This window comes from Panicum virgatum, chromosome 7N (genome assembly GCF_016808335.1).
Source record: "Panicum virgatum strain AP13 chromosome 7N, P.virgatum_v5, whole genome shotgun sequence".
Lineage (NCBI taxonomy): Eukaryota > Viridiplantae > Streptophyta > Magnoliopsida > Poales > Poaceae > Panicum > Panicum virgatum.
Window position 1 is genome coordinate 18,366,408 of NC_053151.1, and position 15,131 is coordinate 18,381,538.

General features: G+C 44.3%; 1 protein-coding gene across 1 annotated transcript; it reads left to right on the top strand.

Annotated features, from left to right (window-relative positions):
• The first annotated feature begins 11,599 nt into the window (after window positions 1–11,599).
• Window positions 11,600–14,292, top strand: LOC120680577. Its single transcript, XM_039962082.1, has 2 exons — window positions 11,600–13,211; window positions 14,057–14,292. The coding sequence occupies exon 1, from the start codon at window positions 12,047–12,049 to the stop codon at window positions 12,899–12,901; it is 855 nt and encodes a 284-aa protein (XP_039818016.1). The 5' UTR covers window positions 11,600–12,046; the 3' UTR covers window positions 12,902–13,211; window positions 14,057–14,292.
• The last annotated feature ends 839 nt before the right edge of the window (window positions 14,293–15,131 follow it).

Here is a 15,131-nt window from a genome sequence, read left to right on the forward strand (position 1 = left end):
CAATACGTGTAAAGAATTCAAATCGATTCCTTTAAAATGCAGATGGACCGGCAATGGATGTACAATGCTGACCGACGTTCGAAAGAATTCATTGATGGCCTGCATTATTTTTTGTTTGTTTCTGAGGCAAACAAGTAGAATGGTTTTATGTGCTGCCCGTGTGTTCATTGCAACAATAACAAGGATTACTCATCTTTAAGAATCCTACACAGCCACATTTTCGCAAATGGTTTCATGGAGAAGTATGTTTGTTGGACAAAGCACGGAGAACAGGGGGTTACCATGGAAGACAATGAAGAAGAAGATTTTGACGACCACTTTCCTGGGAATGCTGGAATCGGTGCATTCGATGACGATATTCCCATAGAAGAGCCCGAAGTAGATGTAGCAGAAAATGATCCCAGCAACGATCTGGGGCAGGTATTGCACAATGTGCAGGCAGACTGTGAGAGTGAAACGGAGAGGTTGAAGTTCCATAAGTTGTCAGAGGACCACCGTAAGTTGTTGTACCCAGATTGTCAAAATGGATTGAATAAACTTGGCACCACCTTGGAGTTGCTGCAATGGAAGGCGACAAATGGTGTATCCGATAAGGGATTTGGTGAATTACTCAAACTTGTTAGAAAAATGCTTCCTAAGGACAACGAATTGCCTACCACAACATATAAAGCCAAACAACTTGTTTGCCCTTTAGAATTGGAAGTGCAAAAGATACATGCATGCCCCAACGACTGCATCCTCTACCGAGGCGAGTACGAGAATTTGGATGCATGTCCCGTATGCAGTGCATTGCGTTACAAGATTAGAAAAGATGATCCTGGAGATGTTCCTGCGAAGGTCATGTGGTATTCGCCTATAATACTACATTTGAAGCGTCTGTTTAGAAATAAAGATAATGCTAAGTTGATGCGATGGCACAAAGAGGAACGCAAGAAAGACTCGATGTTGAGACACCCCGCTAATGGGTCGCAGTGGAGAAAAATAGATAGATCGTACCCTGAATTTGATTTGGATGCGAGAAACATAAGGTTCGGTTTGAGTACGGATGGCATGAATCCTTTTGGTGAGATGAGCAGTGGTCATAGCACTTGGCCTGTGACTCTTTGTATGTACAATCTTCCACCATGGCTCTGCATGAAACGAAAGTTCATCATGATGCCAGTGCTTATCTCGGGTCCAAAGCAGCCCGAAAATGACATTGATGAGTACCTAAGACCATTGGTCAAAGAACTCTTATTGCTCTGGGGCGATGAAGGTGTACGGATGTGGGATGAATACAAATAGGAAAACTTCAACCTACGAGCATTGCTGTTCGTAACGATCAATGACTGGCCTGCTCTTAGTAACTTGTCAGGACATTCGAACAAGGTATGCAAAGCATGCACACACTGTTTAGATGATACCGAAAATATATGGTTGACTCACTGTAAGAAGGTTGTATACATGGGTCATCGTCGGTTTCTTACCATCAGGCATGCGGTATGAAAGAAGGCCAAGCATTTCAAAGGCCAAGTGGACCACTGAACAAAATCGATGCACCGTAGTGGTAAAGACGTCTTCAACATGGTAAAAGATCTAGAAGTTATTTTTGGAAAGGGATCTGGTAGCCAACATGTTCCGAATGAAAACGGAATGGTGCCCACGTGGAAGAAAAAATCTATATTTTGGGAGCTACCATATTGGGAAGTCTTAGATGTTCGTCATGCAATTGATGTGATACACCTCACGAAGAATTTTTGCGTCAATCTGATAGCATTTTTGCGTGTGTACGGAAAGACAAAAGATATAGTAGAAGCACATCAAGAATTGCAACGTATGGAAGAACGAGATGCCTTACATCCACAACAGCGAGATAATGGACGACAATACTTATGTCCTGCCAGCTATACTCTTAGCAAGGAAGAGAAAGAAACCATGTTTGACTGCTTGAGCAGTATAAAGGTTCCATTTGGATACTTATCCAATATAAAAGGAATCTTAAATTTGGCAGAGAAAAAATTTACAAATCTCAAGTCCCATGACTGCCATGTGCTTATGACCGAACTTCTTCCGGTTGTGCTGCGGGGGATTCTGTCTGATAACATCTGGTTAACCATCGTGAAGCTATGTGCCTTCCTCAACGCAGTTTCTCAGAAGATAATTGACCCGGAGAATTTGATAAAGCTGCAAAACGATGTGGTGCAAAGTCCTGTTGGCTTTGAGCTGATATTTCCACCATCTTTCTTCAACATCATGACACATCTTCTAATGCACCTTGTGAAAGAGATTGATATCCTCGAACCAGTAATTCTACACAACATGTTCCCATTCGAAAGGTTCATGGGGGTACTCAAGAAATGTGTTCGTAATCGAGCTCGTCCAGAAGGAAGCATCGCCAGTGCCTACGGGACTGAGGAGGTCATTGACTTTTGTGTTGACTTTATTGATGACCTTAAATCGATTGGAGTCCCTAAATCGTGATATGAGGGGAGACTAACTGGAAAGGGTACATTAGGAAAGAAATCTTATGTCTGCACAGATGATTTCTCATTCAAGAAAGCGCATTATACGGTTCTTCAACAATCATCCTTGGTTGACCCATATATCGAGGAACACAAGAAAATTCTGCTCTCTAAATTCCCAGAAAAGTCTGAGGCATGGATTACACGTGAGCACATGAACACTTTGTGCAGCTGGTTGCGGAAGCATCTAATGCATAACATGGATATAAGTGAACAACTGTTCTTATTGGCTAGGGGACCATCTTGGAATATTTTAACATACCAAGGGTACGAGATAAATGGAAACACATTTTATACGATAGCCCAAGATAAAAAGAGTACCAACTAAAACAGCAGTGTTCGTATGGATGCCACGGACAATAATGGAAAAAAGGACACATATTACGGCTACATTGAAGAGATATGGGAGCTGGATTATGGTCCCAGAGTACCAACTAAAACAGCGGTGTTCGTATGGATGCCACGGACAATAATGGAAAAAAGGACACATATTACGGCTACATTGAAGAGATATGGGAGCTGGATTACGGTCCCAGAGTACCAACTAAAACAGCGGTGTTCGTATTGATGCCACGGACAATAATGGAAAAAAGGACACATATTACGGCTACATTGATGAGATATGGGAGCTGGATTACGGTCCCAATTTCAAGGTGCCTCTATTTCGTTGCCAATGGGTTTAGCTATCTGGAGGAGGGGTAACAAAAGATGAGTATGGGATGACAATAGTTGATCTCAACAATCTTAGGTATAGAGACGAGACATTTGTCCTATCCCAGGATGTCGCTCAGGTTTTCTACATTAAGGACATGTCCAGCAAGCCAAAGAAGGGGATAAACAAGCAAAAGGATGAGCCTAATCGACACATAGTTCTATCAGGAAAGAGAAACATCGTTGGAGTGGAGGACAAGACAGATTTGTCAGAAGAATATAATAATTTTGTTGTCATTCCACCTTTCGAAGTAAATGTTGATCCATGCATCCTGCTAGCCAATGATGATGCTCCATACTTGCACCGTGATCATAATCAAGGGACATTTGTGAAGAGAAAGTCTGGTACCGCTAATCCTTCATGTACTTGAATTATTTTATATTATTGTATAAAAAAGTAATCGCAATTCGAATACTTTTATTATATATGTACTGTACAATTATACTTTATGTGTTATATATATCATTTTTTATATTTTTCACTTAATTACCAGACTCAATTATAATTTTCATTCAATAATGGATTACTCAACTAATTTTATTTATTTCATGAAATTACATTCACATTAACACACTATACTCTCTCACTAACACACACAATCTCACTAACACACACACTATCTCTCAAACTCACACACTACTCATTAATATCATGAAATTGCTTAATTTTATGTAAAATTCACTTTTTAAACGTTAATATCTTGATAGAATCCACTTTCTGTTGAAAAGCAAGAATTTGAAAAAATTTGTTCACCTAATATATTTTTGCATTGTCAAAATAACAAATATGATTTCAAAAAAGTTAGATATTTTGTTGACCTAATCACTTGAATGAAAATTAATTATTTTTGTTGCGTGTATCAAGTTTATATAGAGATAAAAAATTTTGTTCCATAATTTTTGGAATCATAATTTTATTAACTAAATTAACAAATGAAAATCTATTTTAAAAGAGAAGTAAAAAGAAATAAAAACAAACATAAGATTTGGCGGGAATGAGGGAAAACGACCCCTTTTGTCCCGGGTGGTAGATCCACCCGGGACTAAAGGTGGGCCGCGAGCTGGGAATTTTCCCGGCCCGCCCAAAAACACCTTTTGTCCCGGGTGGAGCCACGACCCGGGACAAAAAGCCCTTTTGTCCCGGGTGGTGGCTTCACCCGGGACAAAAGCCCCCCCCCCCCCCTTTGTCCCGGGTGAAGCCACGACCCGGGACAAAAGGGCCTTTTGTCCCGGGTCGTGGCTTCAACCGGGACAAAAGGGGGGCCCCTATATATGTCCCTTCTTCCTCCACCATCCTCCAACACTTAGGCACAGTTCTTGATCTGCGCTGCGCCGCCGTCTCCCCTGCTCCCATCGCGCCTCCTGCTCCGCCACCGTCCCCGAGCGCCGTCGACGTCCCCCACCATCCCGGAGCGCCGCCTCCACGCCCCGGCCGCCTTGGACGACGACCCCGCCAAGCCGCTCACCGATGCGCCGCCGTCCTTCCCCTGTGCCACCTTGTCTTCGCCGCCCCGGCCTCCACTCCGCGCGCGCCCTCGTCTTCACCGCCCCCGGCGGCCTCCACTGCATGCCGCCGCGCCGCCACCCTCTTCGCTGCGCGCCGCCAGCTCCGCCTTGTCGTCCAGGGCCGCCGCCCTAGATTTCCCCGTCCTGTGTGAGTGTGGCCGCCGCCATTTTCTTTTTTCTTTTAAAATTTTATGTTTACATAATTCTGTTTTATATTAACTAGAATTCAATTATGCATATAGATATTTTTAGATTTATATAATGGATATAGTGTTTTATTTATTATATATTAAGTAGAATTGATTTATAGAGACATTATTAGAATGCAATTATGGATATAGTGTTTTCTTTATTTATAGAGATATAGTGAGAATTAGAGAGAATTTATAGAGAAATAGAGAATTAGAGAGAATTTCTTTTATGATTTATTTATTATTTAATTATGTCATTCAAAGACTTTAATTATCATATATTCATTATTTAATTATGTCATTCAAAGACTTTAATTTATCATGTATTTATTATTTAATTATGTCATTCGAAGACTTTAATTTATCATGTATTTATTATTTAATTATATCATTCGAAGCCTTTAATTTATCATGTATTTATTATTTAATTATGTCATTTATATTACTTCTCGAGCTCGCAAACTCGCGCTAAGACACAATAGTTTTTGATAGTTTCCGATCGTTACCGATCCAGACCGAATCGTTTCCGATAGTTTCCGATCGTTACCGATACCAACCGAATTGTTTCTGATCGTTTCTGATCGTTACCGATACCGACCGAATCTTTTCTGATAGTTTCCGATCGTTACCGATACCGACCGAATCGTTTTCGATAGTTTCCTATCGTTACCTATCTAAATATGTGGATTATTTAGAGAATTTTTTAAGGGTTTTATTTGTATTCATATTTTAGTTACGATGGACCCGCGACACACAAACGCGGAAGACGAACAGTTCTTGATGAATATGATTGCCGAAGGCCAAGGAGATGTCCCTGAACAAGCTGATGATGGCAGCAATACCGACATATATTTGAATATGTCCGGTGATGGAATTGAGCCACCATCTATTCAGGATGACGCTGCTGGTGAACAAAGTGCTAATGTACATATCACAACTATACTTATTTGTAGTGAAAATCTTATTTTCATCTGAATCTATATGAATACTATGAATGTTTTTTTATAGACGTCTGGATCATCGTCGCAGCAGAAAAAGATGAAGCGAGGCCCGACAAAAAAACTGGAAGGGCGGTTCATTATAACGGAAGTTGGTCCAGATGGCGAACCGATCGCTCCAGAAGCTGTCGCCTAAAAATTCATAAGACAATCCGGATGTATTGTTAGGGACCACATCCCGATCAGCTTCAGGCTCTGGAAAGCTTCCAATCCAAGCGAGGAACGGGATGCGGTACCCGAAAGAGAAAAAGAATGGTGCTGGCGGGAGCTTAAGAAAAACTTCACGGTTCCAGCTGAATCCGAAGAGATATGCAAGCGCTGGACCCTAAGTAAGATGGCCGAACAGCTGCAATCATTCAAGAAAATTTTGACGAAAAAATATATCAAGACCGGGACCACACCTGTATTTACCGGCGAGCTTGAAAATCTCAGGGGTCACTGGGATGCATTTGTGGAATACAAGTCTTCAGAGCTTGGGCTTCAAAAGCTGCAGAAGGCCAAAGACAACGCCTCGAAGAAAGTGTACCATCACACTCTAGGCCAAGGAGGCTACAAGACTGCAATACCCAAATGGGAGAAGATGGAGCAGAATCTGCTTGACAGAGGCATCCAACCTGCGACCATGAACTGGCCTGAAAGGTCAAGGACTTGGTTTTATGGTCACGGGGGAAGCTTGGACCCATTGACTGGGGACTGCATCTATGGGCCAAAGATCCAGCTAGTAGCCTAGACACTACAGGAGGCCATACAAGCAGCGGCCGAGGGAACATTCTAGCCGGATAGAGAGACGGACGAGCTGACTTACGCCCTTGGGAATCCAGAGCATCCGGGCCGCACAAGAGGCAAAGGCGTGGTTCCGTGGAAGTATGGGTTCAGGGATTACATTGAATCATATAGAAGCCTGCAAAGAAGAAAAAATGATGAGCGGGAGCACTTGCGAAGGCTAGAGGAATGGCTCATGTCACACGATCAAAGACTGGAGGAAGAGGTTCAACGCCAAGTGGCCATAGCAATGAGCCAGCAACAGCAAGCGCAAACGGTGCCTCCAGAGCCTAATGTCGCAGCCGATCATATGTCTCAGCGGAAAAGCAGCTGCGCTTCCACAGACGTCGCCGTCGAGCCAACAGGGATCCAGGCCACAGTTGAAGCGACGGCCCCGCAGCGATTTCCAGTGGATGAGATCACCCAGCGGACACCTTGTGACCTGCAGACTGCCATTAAGAACTTAATGTTCACTGTTGCGTACGGTACCGCCATGCCAACCCAACCAGGCGACGTGTACCATGGGCAGCAAATTCCGGCAGGATATACAAGAGTTGGCGTGGAGCAGGTGTGCCAGGGTTGGGAGACGCTCAAGCTTGATATTCCTGGAGGCGATGGGGAGAGGACACTAGCATAAGCCATTCATGGCTACATTCTATGGGATAAGCGCTACATTGTCCGAAAGTCGGATGATCGAACACCAAGATCGGCATCTCGGCATGCCTCTCCAAGGCCATCATCTCCACAAAACCCCCCAAGGGCAGCACTGTCTCAGCAAGGTTCACCGGCACATTCTCCATCACCATCATATCATGCGCCGATGAACACTCAAGCGTCACCGTCGCCTCCATGGTCACTCCCTCCGCCGCCGGCAAAGAAGTAGAAACAGCCGCCGGCAAAGAAGGTAGCTGCACTGGCTAAGGAGCCTCCAAAGTAGAAGGAAAAGAAGAAGAAAACCAAGGAGGCTCCTATTAAACCCTGGGACATTAGCCTTGAAGAATGCGATCGGATAATTCAAGAAAGAGTTAAAGAGCACATCAAGCCGAAGCCGAAGCCGGAGCCCGAGAAAGTGATAAATCCGGTAGATTTGAAATTTTTTAAGGGAATGTGCGAAGCAAATAAGAGAAAATTCATTCCGAGAGATCCCCCTTCAGACTATGAACGCACAATTATCAAAACTACTGAGAAAAAGAAGAGACAATCAAAGTCGTCGTCGTCCGACGTTTCACAGCTCGGAGCCCAAAAGAAACAATCAATAGAGCCTCTCGTAGTGGGATAGACGACGCAACAATAAGACTTTGTTACATTTTTGAAAGAATCAAACCTGACGGCGGCTCAGATTGTAGGGGGAGAAGATATCCCAAAGGCCGATGTGGTCGTCAAATGGATGTATGAGCTGGGCAAATCTCTTGTACCCCCGAAGTAGTGTCTGTGCTTCCAATGCAAATGTATAAGCTGCACCAGCACTACATGCGTGCGATGACCGATTGCATCTTCATGCAGGGCGCAAAGATTAAAGATGATGATTTCTTACGGGGGAAGGCCATTATATGGATAAACTGGGAAGAAATTTACCAACTATTCCATTAGGAGGACCTCGACATCTCTATGGTCGGCTTGTGGGTTCTGTAAGTATTTTACTCTCCTTACATATTGTTTTGAATGATCTCAACATACTGATCCCTTGATTTATTCAGTATCATGTAGAATGGAGATACAAACTTGCAGGAGAAAGGGATACTCTCACCTCGGCTTCATCGACCCAATTACTTGTAATTGGAGGATTCTACGCGACACTTCCGATGAGCTATTCCAAAACTTATTCAAGTACATAAGCGTTCATCACAACAAGCAAATGATATTGTTTCCTTACAACTTTGCATGAGTGATTCCTTCCGTCTAAGTCTTTCTATTCTGTAATCGAATTGTTTAAACCTTAACTACCAAGAACTGCCTCCGTATAATCTTGTAGTGAACACTGGGTCCTAATTGTCATAATTCCTGAGAAGAGCCTACTCGTGGTTATGGACTCATTGAGGAGAAATCCAGAACAATAAAAAAATCTTCTTAACATGATGAAAAAGTAATTCTACCACTACTCCGTCGATGACCGATAATTTGAATCACTTTGTTACTTGACTATAATTGTTCTAATCATGCACAGGATTTGGAAACAATTCACTAAAAATCATCCAGGCAAATTTGACAAGGAATTGAAGATCAAGACAGATTTTGCGGTACGCACTTGGATGATTCGTTGCACGATTCATTAGTTTTATTATATATTCATGTAAATACCTGATAATTTCTTCTCTCTTAAAGTGTATGAGGCAGAAATAAGACACTAATTTATGCGCATACTATGTATGCGAGAACATCCATGGTCTGGCAGGTCCTCCAAGGGCCTGGACAGATTGGGAGGAGGAAGTAAGTAAAAAACTTGTTAATATTTGAACTCGTATTTTAATTAGTTGAAATTAATTATCTCCTTTTTCCTTAGGTCGAGGAGATGCGCGATAAACTCATACCGGAGGAAAAGATTATGGCGATTCAAGAACAATTGTCCGGATTTATTGTTGAGCAAGTTCTCGATCCAAAAGGCGAATTCTACTATGATGGACTATCTAATATTGACAATCGCAGCAAATATGATAATATATGTGTATATATATAATTAAGAACGAATATACCTATGTAAATATATATGTGTGTGTATGTATTATATTTCTATTTATGAGTATATATGTATTATATATTTAAGCCCTCCAATAATATATATGTGTATATATATATATATGTTTGTATATGGAAACTATCTAGGACAAATATTATATAAGTAACTATATATATGTATATTTTAGTAGAGATCTTACACACTGAATTCTAATACATAAGTTTCATTGAAATGTTAAAGTATAATCGAAATAGAAAAATAATTGAGAAAAGAGGAACAGAAAAAAATGGACCTTTTGTCCCGGTTGGTGTTACCAACCGGGACAAAAGGGTGTTTTTTGTCCCGGTTGCCAGACCCGGGACAAAAGGGCACCCCCTTTTGTCCCGGCCTGGCGTTTCTGGTTGGGAAACCGGGACAACAGAGGTTTCCCAACCGGGACAAATCATCGTTTCTGTAGTAGTGTCTCCTCTCCGGGCACCAGGAGCACAGCTCCTTGCCACGACAATGGCAGCAGCAGCCGCCTCCTGCAGCTCCGACGAGGTTGTGACGAGTGGTGTGGCGAGCCTTGCATAGGGGTTGTTTGGTTCGTGGTCACAATCTGCCACGCCTAAAATTTGGCAGTGTCACAGCCCCGTGGCGATCGAAATGGCCGCCACACGCCATAGCCTTGCCACGGGACAATGACAAGCACCGGCAGGAAAACGAGAGCTGTGGCGGCCGTAGCTTAAGTTGAAACCAAGCAGTGGCCATAGCCGTTGAACTTTAGGTGTGGCGACCTACAGCATGCAACCAAACAGCTCCTAAATGAACTGAACACGTGTTGGAGCCATTAATCAGGACTAAAGGGTGACTTTTAGTCGGAGGTGGACTAAAGTGTCATCCTTTAGTCCCAGGTGGTAACTAAATGTTCAAGACCTTTGGTCCCGGTTGGAGCCACCAACCGAGCCTAAAGGGTGAATGTTAGTCTGGGTTGGTGGCTCCAACCGGGACTAACGCTCTCGTAGACGCCCTCTAGCCATTGGAGTCAGGACTAAAGTGTTCATTGGTCTCAGGTCTAATGGTCGCCGGGACTAATGTGCAGGATCAAAAGACCATTTCTGTAGTAGTGTCTCACATTGCTAGGGAGCCAAATGATGAGTCAGATTTATGAGCTAGCTAGGTGAGGTGATTTTATTAGAGAAGATCCCATGGTTGCTCATTAGTTTACTCCATTTTCATTTGTTATCTCATCTGACCTGCGTGAGTAGTGTCTCACATGACCACACCTTTTCATTTTGCAATTGATGGCATTTCTTTAACTCTTATATAGTACCGCAAGCGCATGGAGATTCCGTTATATGTTTTCACTAGGAGAGTATTCAGGGTATCGTATTTTCATAGGGAACAGAGGTGTATCAATTTTATAAAGCCAATCTCAGTGGGAGTGTTATAAGAGTGTTATGGACATTAAATTTGCTAACATGTACCAATAGTATGAAGAGAGAGAAGAGAGGAGTGTAATAAAATATGAGATGAGCGTCATTACCATGACACTCTATTGGCACAGTTCTTAAGATTCTAGTCTAGATAACTAATTTGACCTTGAAGAACAAGAGATAGAAAGACATTGAGTAGTGTTCTATTTAAGGATAAGAATCAAGGAAGGATACTATTGCTACACGTTTACTTTAGGCACCGCGGCTCAACTTTTCTGCCAAGCGATTCTGTCATTTGATTGGCTCCATGCCCCTTCTTTAAGCAATTATTTTTTGATATTATTCTAATTAGATGATCTTTACTACAATCTAAATGAATAGTTTTTATGAGATAAAATTTGAAGGGTAAACAAATATTTCCACGTGAACTGTGCAATAGCAAATTTCAATCATCTACTAAGGCCAGTCTCAGTGAGCATTTTATGGACACAGATATTTAGACTGGGAACTAGATAACCGTGCCAGATGAGTTTTATGGTGATGAAGCTCTCCTCACATTCTATGAAACTCCATCTTTCTCTCTCCTTGTCACGTCAGCAAAATTGATAATATTAAATATCATAAAATTCTCCATGAAATCTCTACTGTGAGACTGACCTAACTACTAACGAGTACTACATGCGAGAGTGATCATCGATCTCTCCATGATGTGTTGCTTCCTTGCTGGACGGAGCTAGCACTACCGTGACTAGTAGTCTAGTCTAGCACAAACGGTCAATCTTCTCGAGCAAGTGTGAACCGGAAGCACACAAACGCCATGCCTACCACACCAATTCCCAAAGCAGGCACAATAAAACCTCCTGCACCGCCGGTTCGGCTTCTCAAAGCATCTTTATTAAACCCCTTGTTTTGTGGCGTCAAAACTCGAAAGCACCATCTCTATCTAGTCCAAGTGCGCGTTTATACTACACCAGCAGTAGGCAGACTCATCGTCTCCTCAGATCCACGCACCACGCAGCAGCACAACTTGCCACACGACAATGGCAGCAGCCCCCTCCTGCAGCTCCGACGAGGTTGTGGACCTCGGCAAGGCTGACGACCTCGACGAGGCCACCTCCAGGTTATTCTTCAGCGACGGCGATGTCGTTGGTGCCGACTTATCTTGGCCAGCGGCAGCGGAGATCTCCTCCACGCTGACCAGCCAGAGCTCGCTCCAAGCCCTGTGCGACAAGCACAAGGTGCCAAGGGATTACAAGCCGGTCTGCGCCGGCCATTTGGGGCGGCCAGCATGCCAGACGCCGCCGCGGGGCTCGAACGCCCTGTGCGTCTACTCCGCCGCGCTCGAGACGGGCCTGCGCCTACTCCCCATGCATCGGGGTGGAAGTGCCCAGTGAAGTGGGGCAAGCCGACCAGGGAGGACGCCCGCAATGTGGAGCTCACAAATTTGGCAATCAAGAAGCTGAAGCAGATAGCAGGCGTTGATTTCAAGAGCTTCTTAGCCATCCACGCGCACGAGCTGCCCGTGGGGGCGGCCCAGGTCACGCTGATGCAAACAATGGCGAAAGCAGAAGCCGGAGCCGATGCAGCTGCTGCCGAGAGTGCTACAAGGAAGCGCAAGTCGCCGGCGGTGGCGTCCAGCGATGGGGACTGCAGCAGCATGATGACCACTCTACCACAGCAGCGGAGCTTCATTGTGTCAACGCCAGCGCCTCCGCGGGGCTCGGGCCTCGATGATACAGGAGCTGCTGCTAGCATCGGCGACAACAGCGGACTCACCCCGCCGCCGCCGCCGCCACCGTCGCCGCCGCAGCACATAATGTTTGCTAACGAGGCGGTGCAGTTGTGGGATACCATTGCCGAGAGGGATCAGCTGAAGGAAGCCAATGCCAACGCCTCCAATCAGACCGTGAAGCTAAACGAGGAGCTGCGCCTGGCCAGAGCCTGGATCGCCCACTACCAGAAGCAGCTGCAGTCTGCCGAGGCAAAGCACGCCGCCGACCGCGCCGATCTCATCAGCCGCATCCATGGCGCCAGTCATCACAACAACAAACTCAATGAGAAACACGCCAAGCTCAAGATGGAGTACATGGCCGAGCGCACGAAGCTCATCGGTCACCTCTGCGCGGCCAGTGGTGAAGTCTAGCGGCTCAAGTCTGAGCACGCCGCCGGGATCGCCCAGCTTAAGGAGGAACACGCGGCCGAGAACGCTGAACTGAAACAGGAACTAGAAGCCGACAACGCCCAGCTCAGAGAGGAACACGCGGCCGAGGTAGCCCAGCACAAGGAGAACTACGCCATGGGTGTGAGGGACATGAGGCAACTCGCGCTCCAAATGTACCCAAACGCCATCGATCCCTTGGAGCTGACGGCCGAGCTGCTACTGGAATTCAACGACGAGCTGGGATGTTCTCCTGTGAGAGCGGAGGATTAGTGACTCATGCGTGGAGCATTGCGTAAGTATTTTAGCATTTGTCATTCATGTCGTGCTTTAAGTTGTTTTACTTTCAATTCACACATATTGTGCTGGCACATGTTAAAACTTTCACAAATTTAGTGTAGGTCTGTACTCTTATGATCATCTCGGTCCGAAACTTGCAAATCGATCGTTTGTGTCATCAAACTTATTTGGTTGTATCATCACAGTTTCTAGACTTAGAAATCACCCATTTAGGTCCTCAAATGTCTTCAGTTGTGTCATCCCGGTCCCTAAACGGGATGACATGAGGAACAAGTTTAGGGACCAATGATGGACTTTACTCTTAGTTAAATGTGATTGATTATTAAACGTTGCTCAAATGAATTATGGCATGATCTGTTATGAGACATGGGTTATGCTGGCTGATGAAGCCTTCGGTAACTAGACTCAAATATATGATGTAAAATTCATTCTACAACTTTCCCGGATTTAGCCATTGGTTGCTTGTTGGTATTACGCTTATTTTCGTTAGCCTCCACGTGATGAAATGCTATGTCATGTACTACTACTGCATATATGATGAAAATATATGTGCGTTGATTTTCACAAATGTACCTTTACAGCAAGAATGTGCACTTTTCTGTTTTTTTACATGGCTAGAATTGTGACTAGATTAAAATAAGGGCAAGATGCAATTCTGCACATTGTTTCTTTGTGTATTTAACACTAGCTGGTCGAATTCTGCAATGGAGTGTTTAGTTAAATAGTCCGTCCTTTACAGCACGAATGTACTTTTTGTGTGTATCAATTTTGCCGTATCCTATACTGTTCTCAGATTAAATTGCTAACTATTGTGTATTCGTGTTGTGTGTGTTCATGTAGGAATTTGCAATTTGAGGATGTTCATCAAGAGTTCAAGTGGTCTTGTCCCCTTTTTGGTGCTAGGACGAACAAGTATGAATTGATGTGCCTCCTTTCGGTTACTATTATTTGTCAATTGTGAACTTGGTAGTTTTAGCGCTTGGTTATGAATGCCATGTACTCCCGTATGGCTGTATGATATGGTTGGTGATATATCAAATCTGCTATTTTAATCTATGTTGCATGCATTATGTCTATGCCTGTATATTGAATTGGCAAAATTTCATAGCTGCGTTCGGTGACAACATCCTTCATTTTCTTATGGTCTTTTTATGCTTTTGCTTCAAAACCAGAACGTTATGGGCTACTTGCTAATGTGTTCTTCAAAAGACCTGCAGCATGGCAAAATCACTACCGGAAAACCGTATTTTGCCGTGTGCCAGAATCTTCGCCGTGCGCATTATTTCGGGCACACGACGAAGACATCCTTTGCCGTGTGTCGCCAGAAGAACACACGGCAAACAAAAAACACACGGGAAACCTTACTCTTCGCCGTGTGCCAAGGGCCAGCACACGGCAAACCTTGACCTTCGCCGTGTGTCAGCCAGTAGGCACACGGCGAACATGGATCACGTGCGGGGCACACCCTTCTGCCGTCAGGGGGCCTCACGGCCGTTATTGTTTGCCGTGTGCCAGGGCTAGGCACACGGCGAACTCCCATCTTCGCCGTGGGCCAGTCGGTAGGCACACGGCGAACATGGATCACGTGCGGGGCACACCCTTCTGCCGTCAGGGGGCCTCACGGCCGTTATTGTTTGCCGTGTGCCAGGGCTAGGCACACGGCGAACTCCCATCTTCGCCGTGGGCCAGTCGGTTGACACACGGCGAAATCCCCGGCTGCCGTGTGCCTTAGTTGAGCACACGGCGAACACGAAAAAAAATTCATGTTTTTGCTTCCAAATTTTTTCTACACTCTTCATAATTTGTTTGGTACTCTATGTTTGAATATGAGATTTTTATAGATATATTAGTTGTATTAAACTAATTTATTTCAATTTATTGTTTTATTTTGTGTAAATCTAATTTAATTCCAATG